Source organism: Tympanuchus pallidicinctus, unplaced genomic scaffold, assembly GCF_026119805.1.
Source record: "Tympanuchus pallidicinctus isolate F22 unplaced genomic scaffold, pur_lepc_1.0 scaffold31, whole genome shotgun sequence".
NCBI lineage: Eukaryota > Metazoa > Chordata > Aves > Galliformes > Phasianidae > Tympanuchus > Tympanuchus pallidicinctus.
Window position 1 is genome coordinate 5,017,641 of NW_026294749.1, and position 24,327 is coordinate 5,041,967.

At 45.7% G+C, this 24,327-nt stretch overlaps 1 protein-coding gene and 1 long non-coding RNA gene across 8 annotated transcripts in view; one reads left to right on the top strand and one right to left on the bottom strand.

Annotated features, from left to right (window-relative positions):
* RREB1 (ras responsive element binding protein 1) overlaps window positions 1-24,327 on the top strand; it is a 122,508-nt gene that overhangs the window by 15,822 nt on the left and 82,359 nt on the right. Inside the window, exon 1 of one of the 7 annotated variants that reach the window (XM_052697966.1) lies at window positions 4,974-7,352. The exons of 4 other annotated variants lie outside the window; for them this stretch is intronic. In XM_052697966.1, coding sequence (XP_052553926.1) covers window position 7,352 — 1 coding nt within the window. In that variant the 5' untranslated portion in view covers window positions 4,974-7,351. Of the gene's footprint in view, window positions 1-4,973; window positions 7,353-20,665; window positions 21,840-24,327 lie in introns of those variants that run through there. 2 more of the 7 variants (XM_052697970.1, XM_052697964.1) reach the window with 2 other exon arrangements.
* LOC128087938 (uncharacterized) lies at window positions 14,722-15,379 on the bottom strand. The gene is made up of 2 exons (XR_008210083.1): window positions 15,078-15,379; window positions 14,722-14,987 (listed from the first exon to the last, which is right to left on the bottom strand). It is a non-coding gene; the product is annotated as an uncharacterized LOC128087938 (long non-coding RNA).

Below are 24,327 nucleotides of genomic sequence, written 5' to 3' on the forward strand. Positions count from 1 at the left end.
GTAATGCTGGCTTATAATGATAATCTTTCAGTGTAGCTGTGTATAAAACCATTCTAACAAGCTGTTGAGCACTTAGTCCTGTGCTCTGCGGGCCTTGTGATTTATGTTGTGTTTGGAAGTAGCTAGCATATCTGTTCAGAGAAAGGAGGCTGTGTTTGTAGCTCTGACTGTTGAATTTGAAGCTCATCCTGTAGTGCTCCGCTGCTGCTGTATGCATTTACTATCCTACATTTAAATATAGCATCCAAAGCATTGCATAAGGACCGAGAAACATAGCTCTGGTGTGACATATACTTTGCAAGGCCCTCTCTGCTCTTGGGTGTTAAACCTGGAAAATCTGAAAGCTAGTGTGAAGTCATATATATTCAAACAGGAGAGCATGTCTGTGTTACTTTGATTATAATTGTTTTCTTGCAATCATAGAATCGTTAAGGTTGGAAAAGACCACTAAGATCATCTAATCCAACCATCAGCCCTTCACCACCATGCCCTCTAAACCATGTCCCTCAGTGCCATGTCTGCATGTTTCTTGAACACAGTGCTCAAACCATTGAAATGGCCCCATCTTCTAGCAAAGCAAGGGGCAGGAGGATAAGTGGAAGGACCAAGGAGAATTTCTTTTAGCCAGTTTATCTTTCCTGGCTTCTCAAATCAACCTCAGATGAACTAGAAAGCGCTGCTTGCGATGTTGGATCCTGGAATCCATGCAGCTCTGTGCTGGGTTGATTAATTCCTGCTCACAGAGCCTAATCCAGGCTCTACTCCATGGGTGGGGGATCATTAGCTGTGTCTGTTTTATCTGTCTTGGTGTATAGGAACTGCATCTGCTCTGTTTCTCTTGCTGGGCTTAAACCTTTAGTGGCTTGGAGTTGCAATGTGGAAAGCACTGCATGGTCCTTTTTAAAAAAAAATGTCTGGAAGGTGCTTTATTTTTAATTTTAGTACGTTCTTATCTTCACTGTGGCTTCCAGCTTCACTGAAGGTAAGTGTGAGCATCCATTCCATGGTTGTTATCAGTACATGGGAATCTTTGTACCTGGTATCAGTAAGGCTCTGAAAAAGTGATAGGCTTATGTTAAATGGAGTCACTTTCCCCTCTTTTGCCCCTTTTCTTTTCCCACTTGGCCCTGTCTTTCAGGTACATTGTGGTACTTGCCTTCAAAGATTGTATTTAACACCATTGGTGTTTAATGCTTCCCCCCCCCACCACTTCAAGGCAAGTATTCTTCCAGGTATGTGACTACAAACAATGCAGAGGGAACAGTCTCAGCAGAGATCTGCACGGTGATGTTTGTTATCTCTTTGAAGCTGCCTTTTTCTTAAGACTCTTTTGATATTTAGGTATTTCCTCCCCTCTTTTCCTTTTCTGGTGCATCTTTGCCAGGATAACTAAACGGCTAGTGACAAACTAGTGTCAAATTAGTGACCTCAGAATTATTTCCTTGGCAACATGAGGGCGCATTTGACATCACAGCATGAAGAAGCAGTTTATAATCTACGGCAAAACCAGCTTAAGGAGGGGCTTCTGTTTTTGTTTTCTACCATTTATCTCCTCACCTCTAGCTGTCCATTCCTGCCCATGTACTCCTAGCTTGCATCCTCTCCAGAGGTGCTGATACAAGTGTTTGTGGGCTTTCCTCTGGAAGTGAAATCACGGAAATGGTTTGAGTCGACAGTCCTCTTCCATTTTTTTCTGTCTTACAGCAGTCACACCCTGCAAACTTTTGTTTTGGTTGCTAAAAGGGAAGCAAACTGTAGGCTTTCCCAGTGTGGGAATGAGCAGCTGGGGAAAGAGGAAGAGCTGCTGGGAGGTGCTTACCCTCAGTGCAGGAATCACAAAACTGCGTGCTGTTTGTACAAATAGGCTTGAGAGTTTCAGCTGTGAAGCTGCTCTCTTTTTCCCACTTTACCATGCATTGATACAGAGCTCTCTATTGCATTAGCTGTGCAAAAAAATTGTTGCTTCTATAAATTGTGTCGTCTTTGGCTGTTCTTTCTGCTACCAGAGTCATTTCCATCATAAGAGAATATCTTTCTTAATTACGCTTGATATTGTGTAAGGAAATCGTGTTTCATCATGTCGGATTGTGGTCCAGGTTTTGTTCTGGCTGAGCTGGTACAAATCTCACGCGTCTTTGCCAGCGTTGGTGCAGTGTCTTTAGTGGGGGAAGTCAGTTTGCATAGAGGATCAGGAGCAGAGTATCAGTCACTGCAGAGAGATTGTACTGGTGGAGCTGAACTAACAGTGAGGACTGACAGAGATTTTATCAGAGTCCAAACTTCTCTTATGAGGAATACATTCATGTTAAAGGCCAACTAAGTGCTGCAACAGCACATTTCCAAGAAAGTTGCCGTATTGCGAATGAAGATGGACTGTGAAGGGACTCTGTGGCATATACACATTTGGACCAGGCTCATTCAGCAGCTGTCATCAGTTCCAATAGTCCATTTGTTTTTAGATTTCTGAAGTTAAAACTTTTCCAAGGAGCAGCGTGTAAAACAGGACGACCTGTAGAAAGCTAGAACTCCAGCCAAAAGACACCTCCTTTTTGTGTCTGCATGTTGCAGCTGTCTATCTCTTGGCAGCAGGCAGCGTGGTGTAGAATGGGATGTTTCAGCGCTGAAGCATGAAAGAGTGAATTAAGGAGTCCAGGGCTTAAAATGGTTTTCTTCTCTAGGGGATTTCAGTCTTCATCATCGCTTAATTATTTGGAGGCTATTTGCAGAGGTGTTTATTTCTTTCAGTAATTCTTTATACTCAAAATATGAGAAACTAAGGTCACTAACTCTTTTGTCAGTTGTTCTACAGTCTAGTAATCAGATGAATTATAGTCAGTTGCATTGATACCCAGCTGGGAGGAAGTAAGAAAAAGAGGATGTGTGTATTTCTTAAGGGGAAGAGAGGAGGAAAGAAGAGGCTTCACTCTCTTGAGTGTTATCAGTGAAACAGACTCGTGTATAAGCCTGATGTTGTTTTAGTTCTGGAATGTCAGTGCAGGTAATGTCATTTCAGTGTTGCTTATGTTGTTTCTGTACAAACTATGGATGGCATCATGACACCTTTAATCTCCCCTACTTACACCTGGAAAAAGAGAAAACTTAGCAAAATGAGCCAACATAGATTGACTCGGTCTGACAACGTGACACTGGGAACAGCTGTGTTCCAGGGCATGTAGGTGTCCAGCAGAATGGCACAAGAGAGGTGAGATGACCCACTGCAGGGTTTCCAGGTGAGAGCTGTTTGTTTGTACAAGCAGTCAGTTAGGTGGGTGTTCTTGGAATGCTGCATGGACACGGTGTCTGAGGAGTCAGAGCCCACCATTCCTGCACGTAGGGCTGGAGGAACATCAGCCATCCACGCAGTGCATACTCTCACACCAACTCCTTGCCTTTTGCCTGGGCTTTTGGTTATTCCAGCCTTGTCTGGGACACTATTTCCTTTTTTTTTTTTTTGTAGAGGTACAGTTACCCACCTGCACTGTTGCAGTCAAGTAGACCTGAGTAGGCAGGCAGGGGCTGGTTGTGCCGCCTTTGTGCTGGCCAGGATCGCACATGTCTGCTTTGAAGATGGTCGCTCAACTTCCGTGAAGTCTGTAAGTCACCTTGGAGAGATGAGAAGGATGAGCACTTGGTGCCTGAGGCCCGGCTGTTAGGCTGCACTTCCCTTGCGCAGTGCAGGGCTGCCTGGCCACGATCTTGCAGCAAATGGAGGAAGTGGTGCTGGCAGCGGCCCTGATGCTGGATCTCCTTGCACCGGGGGGCTGAATGCGGGTCGCATAGAGCGCCAGGGCGGAGACAACAGGAACAACCCAAATTTGTGGGCTGTGGGTGAAGTGAGACCAACTTTCCAGAGCACTTTGCTGTGGAGGGACAGAGATTGTTTCTGCAGACGGGCAGCATGGAAAGTACCACGGGAAGGAGCTGGGGAAGGATGGAGGGGGCCGGACGCTGCTCTGCCTGCTTGCTGACTAAACAGTTATGTCAGCTGGCAGTCGGAGCAGCCTGGGGATTTGCGATAGCTCCTGGAGGGTGGGGGCGGGTGTGCGGGGGGAAGGGAGGGGAAGGGAAGGGCCGGCCATGCGGCAGCAGCAACTGCTGCTCCTGCTTGCCCTGACGCAAGGGACAGAGGCCTGGCTGCAGGCCTTGCTGGGAAGCCTTCACAGCCTTGCCCAAGCAACGAGGAACATGCTTGTTGAAACAGTCACAGCATCTCAGAGTGCAGGAAGGCCTTCCAGCCTTGCCTGCTGAGCTGCACACACGTCACACCCGGCACAAGGAGCCCGGCGAGCTGGGTGTTGCTGCCAGGTGCTGCAGCAGCGCTGTGGGATGGAGGAACCCCTGTGTCCCCCTTTCTGTGCTCACAGCAGTCCCAAATAGTGGTGTTGAAACTGCACAGAAGTGCTACCTGCTGTCCTGCCACAGGGACAGCCCTCCCCGTGCGAGCTGCTGGAAAGTGGACTGTGAATCCTGGCTGCCGTTCAAGTTAAGTGTTTCCTTCCTTGGCCTTGAAGGCAGATGGAGTCCAGGCTAGTCTTTGGGCAGAGCGGGAGGCATTTATAATGATTCCTGCAGGTTGCTGGTGTTTAAATCCCGTTTTTCTGTTCTTGTTTTGTTTTCCATAAATCGGGTGCTGTAAAACTGGAGTAGCCTTGGAGCAGCTGTGGCTTTTCACTTGCGTGCTTTCCCCTCCTCCTCCTCCCCCCACCAGCAGTAAGTGAAGGACGGGTTGCATGTGAATCACCTCTGCGCCTACCTCACTTCTCCTGTCCCAGCAGCAAAAGACAGAGGAGGCCCCTGTCCTGACAGGCAGAAAGGGCGTGTGTCTCAATTGTGTGAGGTCAGCTGAGTTAGCTGAACGCAGTAAAAAAACACGGAGCCCTCTTGATGCTCTCAGGTACAGCCTGCCGTGTCTGAAGCCGTGCTTAGAATCATAGAATCACAGCTTGTGGCTGTGTGAGACCATCTAATGTGTTAACCTGCGTCTTAATGAACGTTAAGGTGGATTTTTAGAAATGTTAATCTGACTCAGTTGAGCTAACATAATGGTAGTTCTCAGTGAACCTGCCTTGCCCATATGGACAAGCTTGCTTAAGTTAGCAGGACAAGCACCAGCCTTTCTAATGGCCTAGTTAAGATGATTTAAGATGATTTGTCCCTTTTTTTTTTTTCACAGAGGTAAATGCACCATGCAAGATGAGCAAAGGCCATAGGAAAAATGTTCATATTTGCGATGTTGAAATCTATGGATCTAAACCAGGAGATGCTTTGTTTTGCCTTTGTGCAGCTCTCATCACCTTGGTGCAGTTCTCACATGGGTGTGTTGTGCCTGGCACTCCTTCACAGCACACCTGAATGCTATTCTATGCACGAGTTAAATGGCAGCATGATTGCATTGTACCTTGAAATGCTTTGCTGAGCGGCCTTACAGATGACAAGGGCAGCTGAGCTCCTGGCAGTTTGTTCAGAGCTATTTAGGAGTTTGCTAGTTAGTGTGGCAAGGGTAGAAGGCACTAAAATACCTATGTGATACCTCAGTCTTTCTTCTTTTAAATGTTCCACTTATGACAGACCAGAAGAGCAAGCACTTGATGAGAGAGTGTTAAATCTAATAAAATTTGAACCCCTCAACATCTAGGTCTTTTTCCTGCTTAGAGTAGGTAAAAAGGCTTGGTTTTGTTTTGGCTTTATTTTGAAGCTGGGGAAAAAGTCTCTTGCAGATAGGAAACCACTCAGAAGTTACTGTTAAGCCAGTATTGTCTGGTTTTTAAAGCAGTCAGGTGGTCCATGGTTCTCTGAAGGTGAAATGACTTTGAAATGAGGGGTATGTAACTGCTTGAGTACTTGGACACAGGGCCTGAAATGCTGTATAACTGCAATTCCTGCTGGCTTCACAAGGAAAGCTTCTGGAAACGGCTCTTGATGCACTAGGCACAAAGCACTACAAGTGCAGGTAAATAGTTCTCTGAAATATTTTGGCACGCTGAGAAAACTTCAGTGAGTGCTACTTGGAAGCTGAGCCCTAGACTTTTTGTGACTAAGATCGGTTTAAATAGGTGAGTTTTTCTAACTTCTGTGTGTACGAGAGAGGGGAACACAAGGGCAATTAAAAAAAAAAAATAATAATTGGAGAGAAGGCCTCCCTGCTGACCTGGGAGATGTGCTTGACCTCCTTAGCCTTACGCACTTGTCTGTGGTTTTCAGCCAAAGGCTGCCACTTTGAGAGAGGCTTGCTTCTCGTGCTGAACTATTTTTTGACGCAGTGAATGAATGCAATATGTTAACGCTCCTGTAAGTCCCAGAATTGCTTGGCTGCCCCTTGCCCTGCCTGCCTCACACTGGCTGAAAAGGTACCATTGTTTGTTCTGCAAACAGAGGGTGATGTTTGTTTCCAAGGTGACTGTGGCTCTGTTGCTGCCCTCTAGAACAAAATTAAAATGGCTTTAAACACCTGAGAGCATCCCTCTGTCGCTAGAGATGGTGGGAAGGAGGGAAGAGCTGTTTGGTGGTGATCTCTGGACTGGTTATTGGAAAAAAGAGGAAATTTCAGTTCGCTAAGAAGTGGCAATGCATGCATTTGGGTTATATTACAAAACATTATCCATAAATAGTACACAGATACAGCCATTGAAACACTTGTTAATACTAGGGATGCCAGCAAACGTAAGATCTTCCAAACATCCTGGTCAAATGTTCATTATTGTTTCAGTTTACAGTAGGAATATTCTGTTTCTTCAGTTACTTAAATCAGAGGATGCATTGAAGATATTGCTCAAGTGAAGATGTATCAGCTTCCTAAAAGGAAAGCTGGAAGGGAATATTAGCAGTTCTGCTGGACTTGTGGATTTTCAGATTGTTTTGGAAAATGATTATACATATCCCCAGAGAGAAACTCCCAGCAGTCAGTTCTTCCGTTGCTTTTGTGCATTCTTGCATTCCATCATTCTACCTATATGATTCTCAGAGTAGTGCCTTGCTTTTAGGCATCCAGGTGGATGGATTAGAAGCATTTTAGCGTGCTCTCCCAGTGCTGCCTGCTGATCTACTGACATGTCTGTTTAGTATAGGGGAGAGGGGAGATAAGTTGGGGAGAAAAAAAAAACAAACTTTTTAATTGGTCACGGATGCTGCTAGCAGAACTTTGCCTTCTTCCCCATCAGGTTTAGTACAGTTCATACACCGGTTTCAGTAAACATTAACCACTTTTATCAGGGCTCACAGCATGTTGAATGGTTAGCAAAGAGCATGTACTGAGAGGGACAGAGAAAATGAACAAGTCCAAGGTCAAAAGGATGGTAGATTTTTCCTTCAGTAGAGTACATGGTGGAGAAGATTGGTGATACTTGGTGGAAAAAGTAGGTCTGTGTGAGAAACCTGGTTCTTGTTCTTTGGCTTTTGTCTAAGTGGGGTGTTCTGTGAGAAGGATGTGCATCATTAGTATTTCTCTGCTTTAGTGGGATCTTCAGAGGTTGTCAGCTTTCTTTGTGCTCGTACTCAGGGTAACATGAACTCTTTATGCCCTGGACCAATCCCGAGCAAAGTATGATCTCTGCTATCACTGTCGTATCCTTATATAGACCTGCTCCTGCCCAGGATCCACAAAACTTGCATTGATTTCAGCAGGAAGTCACAGGCAACAGGAGGTTGTGATTTCCTCCCCTCCCTGTCTGCATGAAGCAGTGATACAAAGCCATCCTGATCAGAAGAGAAGGCTAAGAAACTGTGTGGTTTTGCAGTTTGCCTCACCTTTCTTTCTAATGGGTGGCTTGGATGTTTTGTTATCACTTCTGAGGGGTGCAGCACTGCTAGTTTTGCTGCAAAGTGATTTGCTGTAGTGATGAAAAAACAGTTGATCAGCTTAGCAATAAAAATGGGAAAACTGTACTTAAGTAAATGATTTGAAGTTGAGATGTGAAAGTTTTGAAAAGAACGTGAGCTACCTCAGTGAACTTTGTTGAAGCATCTGATCACAGGATCAAGAGTTGTAGGGCTTGGAAGGGACCTTGGGGGATCAAGAGGTCCAGTTCTCCTGCTAAGGCAGGTTCCTTGCAGTGCGTTACACAGATAGGTGTTCGGGTGGATCTTGACCATCTCCAGAGAAGGAGACTCTACAGCCTTTCTGGACAGCCTGTGCCAGTGCTCTGTCACCCTTAAAGTAAAAAGGTTGTGGTTTTTTTTGTTGGTTTTTTTTTTTCTTTTTTTTTTTAAGTTCAAAAGGAACTTTCTGTGTTCCAGTTTCTGCCCATTGCCCTTTGTCGTGTCACTGGACAGTGCTGAAAAGAGCCTGGCCCCATCCTCTCGTCTTCTATCTTTCAGATATTCATAGGCATTGATATGATCCTCCCTCAGTCTTTTCCAGGCCAAACAGCCCCAGATCTCTCAGCCTTTTCTTACAAGGGAGATGTTCCCAGGCACCATCTTGGTGGCCCTCCACTGGATTCTCTCTAGAAGTTCCCTGTCTTTCTGGAACCGAGGAGCCCAGATGTGGATCCAGAACTTAAGATGTGGCCTCAGCAGGGCAGAGTAGAGGAAGAGAAAAACTTCCCTTGAACTGTTGGCAAATTCTGTAGTTATTTTTAATTGTGCAAATCAACATCTCCTGTCCCTCTTAACTCCAGTCAAATAACGTTTTGCGAAAGAAAGAAGCAGCAGTGTTCACCTGCATGTTTCCTAGAAGATAAAATTATTGAGAGGTTGTAGTCACTGGGAAAACACAGATTTCCTCAAATGACACATCAAACACAAAAGAAATCCAAACCGCGTGTGAATGATCTGACAGTAGTTTGAGAAGCACCCTCTGCTGCATGCCCCTCAAATCAGAAACGTGTGCACATGGTTGAAAATCTCATCTTTGTGGTGACACAGATGATTCAGTGCAGGAAATGAGAAGAATCTCATTCAGCAGCTAAGCATTTGTGGGGTGGGGGTGTGAGGTTCATGGTGTTCAGCGCACCCAGCTAGAGAGTTTCGGGCTCCTTTCTCTCCTGAATTTTCTGCTGATTTAAATCAAGGCTGCTACCTGAAGCATCGGTGTGAGATGCAAATCCTTTCTTCTTCATTCTACTTGGATCAGCTGAGAGAGCAAAGAAAGACAAGAAGGGAATCTGTAGCTGCTGCCTTTTGAGTTTTAACTGCAGGTGTTAGCAGGGCCTTGTGATGAAAGGTGCAGGGTGGGCAGGCTGGTGGATGGAGACTGCTGCGGCGGCACTGCTTGTGGTCCATGTCCTTCCTCCAGCAGTGGCCACGTGTCCAGCATCAGCCCTGTGCTAGGGGTGATGGAAGGAGAGAAGCTGTGGGTGAGGGCTTGCAATTGCAGCCTCTTCGAAGTTGCTCTAGTTTGTCTAAATTTAAAATATGGACTGTGGTTTTGGTCTTAAATATTTGTGGGATTTCAGCAAACCACTACAAAGTAAACAGCAGCTAAAAGTGACACATTTAAGGCAGGATTTCTTTTTTATTTTTCTTTTGTAAGGTGATGTGGACACTCGTGTCCTGTGACTCAGTGTTCAGATTGAAGACATTTTCTAGATCTGAGAAACTCTTTGTTCATCTCTTATTCACAAGATTCCCTTAAAGAGCTTTACAGTTTTTCAGGCCGGTGTGTAATTTTCTTTCTAACTGTACTTTTGTTCTTCCATCGCTGCCCAAGTGATTTCTCCTCCCTCTCTGAATGACACAAAAAATCTCCCTGCCTTTCTTAACGAGCAGGTCATGTGTGGTATTAGCAGCTTTTGTGCAAGTCTGTGAAGAGAAACTGAATCGTATGTGCAAGGTGATCGTCCCCCTGTAATCAGCATTTCAAGTACTGTGTTCGATTTTGGGCCTCCCACTACAAGAAAGACATTGAGGCCCTGGCGTGTGTCCAGAGAAGGGCAGTGAAGCTACGAGGGGTCTGGAGCACAAGGCTTATGGGGAGCAGCTGAGCTGGCAGTGTTCAGTCTGGAGAAGAGGAGGCTCAGGTGAGGCATTATCACTGTCTGCAGCTCCCTGAAAGGTGACTGTAGTGAGGTGGAGGTCAGCTTCTGTTCCTAGGTCACAGCGACAGGATGGAGGTAATGGCTGTAAGTTGTGCCAGGGGAGGTTCGGGTTGGATACCAGGAAAAAGAAAGAGTGGTGAGGCAGTGGCACAGGCTGCACAGAGAGGTGGTTGAGTCACTGTCACTAGAGGCGTCCAAGAAACGTGGATGTGGCATTGAGGGACATGGTTAGTGGGCACGGGGGGGCGGTTGGACTAGATGAGCCTAGTGAACTTCTCCAACCTTCATGATTCTATGAATTTGAATTCTAAAATATATTGATTTAGTACTAAGGGCAAGTTTAATGGGAACGTGTGTGTAAACTTTTGCCTTGTCTGGAAACTTTCCAAGGAATAAAGCAGGAAAGACGGTTTTTAGATTGTTTTAATGCCTCTGCAAAGGCATTAGCAGTTGTGTAGCTACTGTTAGTCCTCAACTGATAACAAGCACTAATGAAGTGGTTTTTCATGAAGTTTTATTGAGATTATTTATGCAAATACAGTGCAGTGTTTATTGCAATAGCAATTATTTACAATTCTCAGTTGGTAAACCAAAGCATTACCATTCATCTCTGGTACCTTGATACCAGTAGAAAGCCTGCTCAGTTTTCCCTGTTACAACTGGCTGGGTGTGCTCCCGGCTTTTGTTCCTCATTTCCAACAGACTCACAGGTTTTCTCTGCTCGTATCACAGAGGCACAGGAAGGGCTTGCTCTTGATGAACCACTCATCCTGTTTTTAGAAAAGAAAAAAAAAGTCCTGTGGAAAAACACGTATACTGGCAGTGCCACAGTCCTGTTCATGAAGGGATCTCAACAAACGGTCAGGTACACTGTGGGCAGGAAGAATTGCACATCCCTTTCTAGATACCCCTACAGAATCTTCAGTGCATTCTCTTAAATCTTTGGTGTAGAAAGTCCTTTGATAGAGGCTCACTCTGTCAACCCTTACCCAAACTATCTGTCATCTGTCCTTTAACTGGATCTTTCCCATCTGGGGAAGACATCTCTTTACTCCACAACCACCGTGTTCAGGCTCAACTCGCTACAAAGTTTTTGTCTTCCTTTCAGATATGAGAGACCTCTGTGCCGTGCAAATGCTTGCAGGAAACACAGTGCATGCCTTGCTGTAGCCTTGGGGCAGCCAAGAGTGATTGGTGAGACATTTCTCATTTTTGATCAGTGTGCAGACAGGCCTTAGCTCATTTCTCCTCTTAGAGAAACTCTCACTGGCCTTGCCACTGAACTTCAGGTACGATCTGTGATTTTGGGGTTGGTTTTTAATGGCCAGTCTCAGTAGAACAGAGGAGGTTGTATGTATTTATTAAGATGCTGTACTTTTATTAACGTGCTGAACTTTCATGTTCACTTCTGTGAGTGTCTCACGTATCTGAGGTCTAAGCAGGATTTGACTGCAGTTTGGGGAGGCCTGGTACCCACTTCCTGGGATGAGGGCAGACAGTACGGCATGGCCCCATTCTGCAGCAGGACCTGGGCACCCACAGATACTGTGTGCACACAAGGGACATTCTGGGACTTTAGGAGTACACCCACAGCCTGCATCTGGCAGCCCTGAGGCCAGGAGCACTGTGAAGTGGGAAGCGTAAGGCGTATGACCTGCTGTTCCTGTAGGAGCCTGGTCAGGGCTGGCACTCTGGTGGGATTTCTCCATCCTGTGGCTTGTTGGTAGACACCCAGGTGTGGTTGTTAACCATGTAAATCCTCCTGATTGGCCACACAGGGCCAGCATCCCCATGATGAGATAGCAGGGGGCCCAGCAAAGTTCCCCAGGCAAAGAGCCTAGGTTGCTTCAGCCTCCAAGCTCTGGTGGAGGGTCGTACATTGAAAGCACTAGCGACTTCCTTGTTAGGATGCAGACTCTTTAAATTTTTATTAAAGGGATTGTCTGTGCTGACATTTAGCTAGCACCAGATGTTGGCTTTTCGTTACCAGTGTGAAGGTGGCATAGCTAATAAAGGCGAGGGTAAGAGACTTGTGTGAAGCTGTCAGATGCGGCATTGTGTGCTGCAGCCTGCTTGATGCCTGTCGTGTCTTCATGGGCCAGTGTTCTACAAGAAGAGTGGCGTTTCTCTTCTTCCTTTTCTTTTGCACTCTTGACTGGCCAAGTGTTTTCCAAGTGCATGTCTTTTTCAGGTGGCGTTGCTCATTTGTGCTAGCTAATGCAGTCAGAGTACAAAGGTAGCTCAGTGGCAGTTTGACTTATTCCTTGTATTTTCATTTTTCTTCTGCACATAACTTTCCTGTAGATCATACTTCTCCCCCTCAACCTCTTTTTACCATCCCCTCCCTCAGAAAATGTCAGCAACTGATTGTTTCCTTTGCAGAGCTTAGAGCCCCTAGACAGAGGCTTTCCCAGCTTTATGAATGCATCGTTTGTTGCTGAGGGCACAACTGTTTGATATAACTGGCTGCATCCCACTCTGCTTTGGACCAGCATGCACTACAGCCAGTCTGTGCATAAACCAGATTTTTGTATTAAATGGCACCATTTTGTCCACAGCAGCAGTCTGTCTGTCTTTTGTGTGTGCGCGTGTGAGACTTGCAGCTTTCAAATGCAAAATGTATAAAGAACAGTAGTTTTGCAGAAATAAGTGCTACTCAGTTAGTGTACGTTGCCACTCGAAGGCTTATTTTTCTTAGGGAGTTCCTGATGAGTGATATTTCTTCCTTATTTTGTGTAGGCGGACCAAAGCAAAAACAAGTTTTTAAATGTTTTATGAAGTGGATGCAGAGTGTAATGTTACAGATGTAGTTGTGTTATCAGGGGCACTCCGTTATAACTTCAGTGGAAATGCATTTAGCACATTGAACATGTCTGTGCTTATTTATGTTTGCTCTGTTTCATTGAACCGCTCTATTTCCTCTCCTACCTGCTTCTTATTTCGCTGGTGACCGAATAGATGTAGCGAATTGAAGATGCTGTGCGCTTCACTTATGTCTAGGAAATGGCATCCGATGTGAAACCTGCTGCTTCTCTTTGCTGCTCTCCCCAGTTACTCCCTGCCTAAGGTCAGTGTAGTTTGGCCACGGCACAGGCCTGCAGCCCTTAGCTGTACTGTGCCTGGGGCAGAAGGAGGGGCTGCGTGGCACGGTGCTCCGTCACAGCCACAAGGGAGGCTGTGTGAAGCCCTGGCCCCAGCAGCTAAATCACTGCTCAGTCCACACTTTCTGCTTGCTGCCATTGTCACAATGCCTGGCATTTCTCCTCAGAAGCACAGTGCCCTCTTCTCATCTCTCTGCTTACTTACCTGCTGAGTGCCTCCAACGAATAAGAATACCTCCAAAGCAGCCACACCACCTCGGAGCTTGTACTATGTAGAAATCCTTTCCGTGCTCCTCCGCTGTATTTAATAAGCAGGGTAAAACAGCAGCACTCACTTGTAAGAAGGTGGTGGTGCAGAAGATGAGGATTCCCCAGCTCACCCTCTTTTGGATACCCATTCTGAGTATTGGGCAGGTTTGACCGAAACATAATAATCCCCCCACCAAAGAGAAATACGTACAGCTTTACAGCCCACCCTTACTGCGTTTCTCTGTATATTCACTGCCCACGCAACGTTACCCACGGGATGCGGGTGGGAGGAGGAAACTTGTTCTCTTTCATGTGACTGCAGCACAGTTAAGAACTGCAGCAGGCTTCAGGACCCAATGGATTTCTAGTAACCAGTGGGGAATTTCTCAGGCACATCTCTATGTCTCGGCTTCCTGGTGGACCCCATGGAAAGATGCCGGTCTGCTCTCTGGGTGATTGCTCATTTGTTAGTGCATAGTGTGCAGAGACAAAGGCTGCCCAGGCCTGAAAAGCCCCCAAAGACAAGTTGTGTAGTAAATACATCAGTAAAGCTGTGTTTGAGTTACAGGCTGCCTGTGGCTCACAGACTTGCACTCCGTCTCTTCCCCTTGCCTCTTACTACCTTAAAAAGGGATGGCAAAATAGATTGATAAAATGCAGCAAGTGCTAAACTGTTGATATGATTAAAAGAAGAAAAAAGAAGAGTCTTAGCTGAAGCATATGTCTGCAGCACTTTAATCTTTTATGGATTGCATACTTGCTGTGGGAGTGGAAGGGGATGTTGCAGGCTTACTTTCAATGCACACAGAAATCTTTCCCACAGCACGAGAACTCCCTGGAAAACATATGAAACAACTGACTGGAAATCAGGACATTTCTTGTGCCCAGCACTCATTGCTCTGAGGGATTTGCTGTGCTCTGAAGGTCGTTTAATCACTTCTCTTCTTTGTTGGTTTCTTTCAGTGCATTTCACGCATGCTGCTGCTGCGATCAAGCCGTGAGTGTGTTGCTGAGCTGTTAGGGGTCCATGTTCCTGCCCCATGTTTTTGCCCCCGGTTCTTTTATTACTGTGCTACTGTGATGATTGCATCTGTTCCTTAAAATGGCTACTGAGCAAACCCACGTTTTTGCCATCGGTCAGAAACTGTTCAGCCCATGTCAAACCCCCCCCACAGAGCTTTGAGATGATGCCTGTGTTGCCTAGCAGGTATATGGCTGATCTTTGGGCTGTCCATTAACCCTGTGGTTACTGCACACAATGAAGACATAAATCTACTGCAGTGATGAGAACGTGTCCCAGTGCTACTGCCCCTGCACCAGCTCTGGTTAGATTTTCGGGGCATGCAATCTTCTGAGTCTGTAGCTTGGGGTTTTCTCTGCTTTGCTTCCCCACCTCCTTATCGTTTGCATAGTTTTTATTTTTGAGGTGCTAGAGGAGCAGCGATGAAGACGATGGGCTGGCACTGGAGGGCTGGCCGTGTCGCTGAGTTGGTCAGGTTGCTCCTGTTCCCTGTCATAAAGATGCCACGTGTCCAGGATCAGCCTGTGTTGGGCTCAACGTTTCATTTTCTGGCATCCCCTTCTCGTGGGCCAGTGTTCGTGCTGGAGCGTGACAGAGAGTGAAAGGTGTCAGAGCAGAGAAGGGGCTGCAGCTTGGCTCCAGCTGCCAACAGAAAAGCAAGCCAACAAAACGAGAGTTAAACGGAACATACCATAGAACAGGTTAGGCAGGACTCTGAAGCCAGATACGAACCTTGTGCTGTGCTGTAAGGCATCTTTAGTCCACCCTCCTCCCTCTGCCCTTTCAGGATTTTTCTCCCCCCTGTTATGAAATAGGCCTGTGCGGGCTGGGCTGCATTGCCGGCAGGCGGGGAGCTGCGGCGTTGGCTCTCCCTCTGCCAGCTGTTTGTGAAGAAGGAATGGGTGCACTTGTCTGTGCCCATCATCCCCTCTGCACAGCACAGCATGCGCCTGGCTGCACGTCATGCCCTCTGCCTGGCTGCCTTGTGGATAGCCGGTCCCTGAAGTACCGGAGGAGGCAGAGAGGAGATGGGAAATGCAGGCGGGTGGAGCTGGCTGGGCTGATACTCCCTGCAGTTAATCATTACTCACAGCATAACCTGTTCCTGTTTTCTAGAGGTTTCACTGGCACCCGTGGCCAGGAGCACAAGGGGTATGTGACAGACTGCTTTCCAAGCAGCAAGCTCGGTGTCCGGTGCACAACATCAGTCCTTCTGTAACATGTTTATGCCTAATCCTTCAGTAAACATACCATATATAGCCTGGTGTGTGCTCGCTATAACACCCTGCTGCAAGGAGACTTCACTGGTACTGCGTGAATTCCTTAGCTCCTGGTAACCAGTTGGCAAATAGGATGTCACCATATGTAACGTAAATATATCCCGCCAGTGACTTTTCTTTTTAAATCATCCTGTCCATAGCACATAAAGCACGTGCTTGGGATCACGACAGCCTGAGATCTGGCACTTTGAGAAATGAGGGGGGTTACAGACAAGTTATCAAAGGATGGGCTGAGTCCTGTGCATGTGCTGCTGTTGCAGAGTAAAGATGCTTCTCTTCCTATAAATGTCATACAAGGCTCATGTTTATGAATCAATAGCTCAGGGACTCTTTTTGAGGTGTTTTCTTTTTCTCCCTCTCTGTTTCAGATACCTGTTGCTTCCTAGGTGATTCTTAAGGTATGATCCATTGAAAGCTTTCTCTTTTCATTTTGTCATCTTTCATAGAATTTCTCCCCTTCCTCTTTCTCTGTGCCTTCCTTTTGCTCACCTGGTGCCAGCAGTGTACTCAGTGCAGCAGAGAATGTGAGAAGCAGCACTCAAGCTGGATTCACAGCTTTCTTCATCAGCTGTTACATATGGATTGCCTTCAGCTTTTTTCTTTTTTTTTTTCTTTTAAATATTGTGAAATGGCTTTAGCGTTGTTCTGACTCTTTCTGAAGTGGTTTGGGAAAAGGAGATGAAGCCTGTCAACCTAGACTGGGGTAGGTTTTGTTTGCCTTTTTGTGCTTTCTACTTCTTTCCCCATTCCCTGGACTGTGAGGTGACAGTGCAGTGGTGAGGTAACCTTGTGTGGAGCCTTCTGTCCCTGCCTGGTGGCAGCTCTTAGCTCCTGGCTCCAACAGCTTAGTGCATGGTGATGCCTTTCGTACCTCTGAGATGCCAGTTAGCTGCAGGGGGGTTTTCCCCTGGCGGCCTGCTCCTTATTTAGCTTGCAGAAGAGAAGAGTTTGCGGTGGGGGAATGTTTAGGTGTTACGTAAATGGACAGGACATGCATTTCTCTGACTCGTCTCCCATTGGCCTCGTCAGAATGAATTATGTCTGACTGCTTGGCAGTTAATTGGACCATCCTTCCCATTTCCTAAGCTGATAAGCCCCTCACTGTCTGCCTCAATCAGGCTTCTTTGTTTGAGAAGTTACTAATGCTGCAGAAGAGAATAACGACTTTCCTATGTACTGTAACCAAGTGATGGGCTCTGATCATTTGGGTGCTGTGATGGTCTGTGAAGATTCTCCACATTTCTTCAGCAACATCCTTTCCTAAGAATTATTTGTACTGCAATTCGAGTGGGGGTTGGCAGGCAGTGAAAAGTAGGTACAGCTGGTGCATTTACTACGGATCTTGTCACTTCTTGAAAGAATTGTGTGCATGTTTAAGGTATCCTGTGAGCAGCTTTGTTCTGGTGGATCCTGGTAGCTGTTGGGATCGGGTCTCAGAAATGGCTCCCTTTTATGACAGATCCTTCAGATGAGGACCGTCTTCCTGATGTGTCTGGACGGTGCCTAGCTTAGAGTGGGTGTTGCCAGAAGGTGAGTAATGAACAGTGATTAATCGTCTCTGCTCTGTGGATGAGTTAGTATGAAAAAGCACTTGGCTAAAAGCTGCGCTTCAGCAAACTCATCAGACTTCACCATGCAGGAGTCAGAAGCGTATCATCCCAAAGGCCTGATTCTTGTGTCTCTGTGGGTTTTGTGTTGACTGCCGTGGGTTTACTACATCAGACTGGGGGAGAAGCGTGTCTCCTTTTGTCTACTGACCTAAATGACAGCTGTACTACAGGTTGCAAATGAGTCGATGTGGAACCGTGTGTGCTAAAAGTAGGCATCCTTTGGTCGGGTTGTTTAGTAAAGATCTTGATGCAGAGGTATGACTATGAACCTTGTAGGTATGCTTCCTCATGTTTGTACCATTGAGTCTGATACAAATGTACAAGAAAGATGTACAGATACCAGTTTGTGTGAGATTGTATCTTGGGTTTGAAAAGCCATTTGATAGGGAACCCATTCATCCTTTACTGTCAAAAATGTAAATAAATAGGAAACTTAAAGCTGTAGTGATTTCTGAAATAGTTTCCATTCTGAGTTTTCATATTGATTTGAGCAATGCATTGCATGTGTTTGATCATAGTTACTTCTAAAGCCTTTTGAAAGCAGGATTAATCGCAGAAAACTTCTTTCATCCCCCATCCTTCGACTGTTTCTGGCAGCTTTCAGGGGCCTGAGCACACAGAGAGTACTGGAGGATTTGTTCCCTGTACAGAAACTGGAAGAACTGGGGATTTTTGTTCTTTCTTTTTCTTCCTTTCGGAAAAAAAAGAAAAGAAAAGAAAACAAGCAAAAAAAAAACAACACCAGAGCTTTCCAAGACACAGGGGATGTGAAAGTACACAGAGAAAATAAATATTTGTGCATTGCATTGTGAACCTGCATTTGCAGGTACGCTTTGACCTCGGGAAGTGACCACCTCTTTGCTTTTATTTGTAACTCCTGAGTTTGTGCCGCTGAGCCCCAGAATGGTAGTGCTATAGCTGGAGGAGAAGTTGCATACGCCATCCATGGGGATTCAGGCTGCCACCAGTGATGCTCAGTGATGATCCATTCATTGTGTCAAAGAGGTGCAAGGACCACAGTGAGCTGAACGTGAGGCCCGGTCATCAGGACAAGGTCTTGTGGAGAGACTGAGGGGAGCAGGAGTGTAGAAGCCCCGTGTGTCCCACCAGTGGTGGCTGGGTCTCCATCCCCTCCAGCCAAGGACTTGTCATCAGGCCATGGACAGCTGGCTGATGGCTTCTCTTGCTGTGACATCTTTTATTGGCATTTCTATTGCCTGACATTCAAGAAGATGGGCAAAAAAACTGCATTTGGATTTTAAACGTTCTTCCAAAAACTTTACACTTTGTACCTCATCTGAGCCTTTATGTTGTAGCTAATGGCCACTCATTGACACCAAAGGCCTTGGCATCTGCCATGGGGTCCGTGGGCTGTAACCTTTCAGAATGCAGATGATGAGGAAAGAGCGGGAAGAGGTGTTCCTGTCCTGAAAGAGTTGAAAAGGAAAAGCTGGAAAACAAGTGGCTTCTCACTCAGGAGTTCTTGGAAAGAAAGATGCTGTGTATGTAGTAGTTAATGCAAATTGCTCTCTGTGTGCGTGGAAATGCAAAGTGGCTCAGTGGCTTATCAGAGGGCAAGTCAGGATGTTGGAGTGCCATTGTTGCAACAGTGAACTGAGAACATTTGGGAGGCAGTCTAACTTCCATGGGAAGTTAGGGAACATCAGGGACAGAGAAGTTTAAACAATGTTTAGCCTCATAATTAGGACAACTTGAAAATGAATTAACTGCTGGGCCTGTAGTGATTCGTGTTCTTAAATGTATAGGACCTTAAGCACAGAAAGTATTGGGATGAGTCTGGAAAGGGTCCATGTGTAAGGAATGTAGTATTTCTGGCTTCCGAGATAGCTTTTTGTGTAGACAGCATGGAAAATGATTACAAAAACAAGTATTGCAAGACACTTAATGAGATGGGAAACTGGAAGTGCTAAAGCTGTGGCTCTTGGGATGGAGTGATTGTGAGAGAAGTGCAGCTTTTTTCTGCTTTGTTTTCCAAGCAAACATTTTTTGACTTGTGAACAACCAGAAATGGAGTTTGTCCAATGGACTTAAAGTCAGCAAGTCCAAAAATGTACTGGACATCTCTCTTGAGTTCTGGGATGAGGGGCTAGAACAACAACTGGACTAGAGGAAAAAGATATCTGTACTGTTTGCTGGCAGTTCCACCACTGTGGTTCAAGACTTCATTTCACCTTTCGAGAGGATGTCAAGCTGTCAACTTTCACTGGTTTAGGATGGGGTTGACTGGGACTGACTAGACCAGTTTGTGAGGAGCTTAGTCAGCTTCCTAATTTCAAGGTATACATAGAGAGCCACCTGGGACAGTAATGCTGGTAAGTTCCTCTGCAAGCAAGAAGCTGGGCCGCCACGAGTATTTCAGTCAGAGATCATTGGGCACCTTTATTCTGAGCCTTGTTTTCACTTGCATGCAGCTCTACTAAGCTTTAACCAGTTGTGCTGGAACACCACATTTCAGGTGTTTAGCTTCAGGCCACGTTTGTTTGGGTTGAAAGAAAAAAATAAAGTAATAAAACTAATAATCAAAAAGAACTTCGCCATTTGTAAGTATGCAGCTAAGGGAAAATAACTTCAGGTTTTGAATTCTTTCTCATGTCCCGTCTCTTCTTATTAGAAGAAAAAGCAAACCTACACTACCCTAAAAGGGGGTGGGAGGTCAGTCTGATCATTTTTTCTAGTCCTCAAAGTTCTGCTGCAGGAGTGCTGAGATGTGGGAAGGGGGTTGGAGATTGCAGGTACAGTGGTTGATGGAGTAAACTGGCGGAGGTGGCAGCAGCTGCGCTTACTCTGTTCTTGAAGCCTGTTGCAAAATGTGTGGAGGAAAAAGCCTGCACATGATCCCATGAAAGCCAAGCATCCTCTTGTCCCTCTGACTCCAGACTGGAGTAAACTGGATCAGCTCTGTGAATGCTCAAGTTGGGAATGTAGCCCTGCATCTTGATGTAGCAATGTAGCAACTGTGTACCTGTATATCTGTGTACTGTTTCACCAGCAAGCAACACGGCGAATGCCCAAATATTTCTCCAGTGCTGTGACACAGAGGTATAGAATTTCTGCTTAAGGGGTTTGCTGGTGTCAGACAAAAAAGCTGTCCTGTTGGATGTATTTAACTTTGCTGGTGCTTCTGTTCCATGTAAGCATAGCTTGAAAGCTGTCTGGCAAGGTTTACACACCTTACCAAACACAGACGGTCTCTTTGGAGAAGAGAAGGCTCTGGGTAGACCTCATTGTGGCCTTCCAATACTTGAAGGAAGCATATAAACAGGAGAGGGAACGGCTGTTTACATGGGTGGATAGTGATAGGACAAGAGGGAATGGTTTTAAACTGAGACAGGGGAGGTTTAGGTTAGATATTAGGAGGAAAGTTTTCACACAAAGGGTGATGAAGCACTGGAACAGGTTGCCCAAGGAGGCTGTGGATGCCCCATCCCTGGAGGCATTCAAGGCCAGGCTGGATGTGGCTCTGGGCAGCCTGGTCTGCTGGTTGGTGACCCTGCACATAGCAGGGGGTTGAAACCAGATGAGCATTGTGGTCCTTTTCAACCCAGGCCGTTCTATGATTCTTAAATTAAAACAAAGGCCCAGAAGTTCATAAATACTTGGGCACGTAGTGCATGGTCCTGGTAGCCCTCTGTTACAGACCACAGCTTGCCCAGAGACCCTTTGACAGTGGCTGTTGGAAGCTTCTGTGGCAGTTAATAGATCTCCTCAGTAGAAGGAGACTGAGGCCTGGGTAGACCAAGACTGAGTCCTTCAGTGTGGTTGCAGAAGCACTGCATGCATCTTAATGAGCTCATAGTGCAAGAGAGAACAGAGTAAGGCTGCAGCAGTGCTCACCTTCTCTTCCATTCAGGAGAAACTGCAGCAGCAGAAAGGAGCATGCCACAGCTCATGCTCCAGAGTGGGTCTTGCTGGGCTGCAAGTGCAGAGGATCAGATACCACTGGTGCTGGAATATAAAAATATGTATATGAAAATGCAATTAGAAGGTACTGCAAAAGCTGCATTTGCAGGTACCATAGCAAGGACATTTTTCAAAACAAGGTCAGAAAGGTTTTGCAGTAGAGAGTATTTCAGGACACTCCCTGACCTGTTTCATTTTCTTTGCTGAAGTGTTACAATAGCTGCAGGTTTCCGTAGTTAAAGCTAGCAATTAATAAAACATTTCAGGATAATTTTTTTTTGCTTTGGTTATGTGCAGCATGTCTGTGCAGTGTGTGTTTTTAATATGCACTTTAAAAAATATAAAAAATAACTTTTTTTTTTTTTTTTTTTTGCTTGGTTATGGAAGTAGATACTGTGGAAAGTGTTCTCTTTGACAAGACATTTGAGGTAGAAGATATTCGTTCATTAGAAGCACCGGGGAACAATATTGAATAGCTTTGCTCTCTTCTGTTTTGAGGAACTCATCGAAATGGAAGAAAGGTCACTTTTATTGTTTGCTTCCCAAGAGAGAAAAGATGGAGTTTGAGAAGGAGTTAAATAGTGATTTGTATTTCTTTTCTCACAAGCTCCCTTTTCCCCCCAAACCCAGTGCTCCTCCCCTCTGGTGCTACCCACAGCATTACCGTGCTGCTGATTTCAGGGGTGAGTTTACATGATTGTTTTGAAAAATGTTATAGTCTCAATCTCTGGTAATCCACCAGGTGGAAGCAGATGTGTGGGATGTTTTTAGTTGTAAATCTGAGGTTGTGTGGAGTAGATTTCTGAGAGAGCTGCATCTGTGGGATGGAAAAGAAAGAACCTTCCTCGGTGCAATGCTGTCAGTAAAGCAAAAGTTTGCAGTTAACCACCAGCTGGATTCGTTGGTGGTTTTTGTTGATGCGGTAGGCTGGGTGACATTGTTTTAGCCAATTCTGATGGATGGCTAGAGATCAGCTGCCTGGTTGCTCTGAATGACAGTAGGGAGCGGGCTGTCAGGAGGGAGAATCGGTAGGAAGTGGTTTCTTAGAACTGGTGTTCTGCTGGTGCTAACAGAAGTTCTGGTCTGCTGGCCACCAGCACGCTTCTCTGACCTGCTAGAGCACAGCTGTGGCTCATGCTGCACTGGTCCCTTCCTGCCACCTTCCTGATAAGCACCTTGCATCCGGGTGCCTTGCTGCTCATGCAAAAAATGGCAACTTTGAAGTTCGGGGGAAGGGGGGAGGGCATCCCTTTGTATTCAGCCCTCACAGGGATTCTGCTGTGAATGCATCTTTATCTAGAAAAGTGCTAATGTGTTCCTTCATTTGTTTCTGTTAAGGGATTGGTGGGGGTGGGTAGGGGGAGTCCACACCCCAGCAGGAAGCTGTAGGTATCTACAGAATCATCTGGAAGCATCCCTTGGCCTGCAGTTGTTTGGAAAGAGTCAGTGCTATCTTGGTTTGCGCTGCCTGTTTTGTTTTGTGTAACATACAAGGTTTGTGTGCATACTGCTACGAGTTCTTGGTCAGTTCTAGTACCATTCTTGTTGTTTTTCTGCTGATGTGTTGTACTAAAATTAGTGTCACTATCTGACAGATTGTGCTTTTGATAATTTAAGCTTCATGTGCAGGGCAAAGCATGGACAGTAAGTTGTGTTGAATCATTGGCTTAAATCATTTCCTCACTGACATGTGTGCTTTAAGCTTAGCTTAATTCTGAACGTGGTAGAGTAACAAATTGCCTAAAAGTTAAACCTTCCCTTCCAGCTGTACCGGTGAAGATATTTACATTTTCAGCCCAGAGTTGCAAAACCCAGCCCTGTGCTTGTACTTTGTACATGTTAGGACAAAAATAAAATGGAGAAAGAAAGAACTGAAGGAAACCGTTTGCATCAGTTAAGGCCCAGTGCGAGCTGGGGGTCAGGATCACTGCAAATTAATCAGTTCACCAGAGAATATGATAATGCAAGGAAATGATGATATCACAGTAAGATTTTCTTATTATTCTTGTTAGTAATAGCAGAAACTTTAAAAATAAAAGAAAGCATAGGAGCAGAAGCGGGCAGCAGGGGAAATCATAGAATTACAGAACCAGAGGGGTTGGAAGGGACCTCTAGATTTCATGTAGTCCAACCCTCCTGCTACATGACCAAGTCCTGCTTGGAAAGGCAGAGCATGATGGTTCAGGAGAGCTGCTTCAGTGTGTTTGTCTTTAGAATTTCTTTTTGTCTTGGGGAGAAGAGACAGATCACAGCCGTATGAAATCTGATTTCTTAATGCTGTTTTGAATAAAGCAAAATAACGCTGGTCCCTCCTCTACTCTGGATGACTGTGAACCCAAATAGGGAATCCCAGGCCTGCAGAAAAGTGACAGTAATCCTGAATCTGTAAGTGATATGCAGCCTTCATTGTTATTTTTAATGAATTAAAGCAGTGCAGAAATCTGCACAGGCAAATATTTGGTCCTGCTGTACCTCGGTGCAATAATTATAATGCAGAAACAGCTGATAGTCACGTCTCCAGTCCTGCACAGCGTTATGACTTGCTACCTACATTCCATGTTTAGCTTTGAGCGATCAGATGGTGCAAGCAATGTGAGCTAGCAGTGCCTGAGGACACGCAGCCAGGCAGCATGTCCTTGCTCCATGCAGCTTTGGTTTCTTTTCTCCACTTCTGTCCCATTCCATCCCCTTAAGGTGATGCACTATGCAGTAAAGGCCACTCTCTGGAGGCGGTCAGCTGCCAATGAGGGAGCATGTGTGCCATTCCCACTGTGCTGCAGGTTAAGTCCAAGGCTCCAAGGTTTGTAAATATTTTTTCTAAAGTACCTGAGAACTCCAGGTGAGCGATTTGCCCTGCTTACCATTCTGCAGCTCTGGTTGAGACACGTAGAGGCACATGGTGGCTGACTGTGCCAGCATTGTTACTGGTGTAGCTTAACGAAGCATGAGTTGTTTTTTGGGGGGATAACTTTGTGCATGGGGACAGGGTCATTTACAGCTGCTTGTGAACAAACAAAAATGTGGAAAATGCAGTTTAAATCAGCCCTGTGAACTCTGAGGGAGGCTGAGGGTGGAGATATTCTGGACTTCTGTTTGCTTTGTGCTTAGTGCTGCACAAAAGGTACACCCAGTCCTTGATCTGGGAGAGATTGGATAGACAAGCAATAAAAT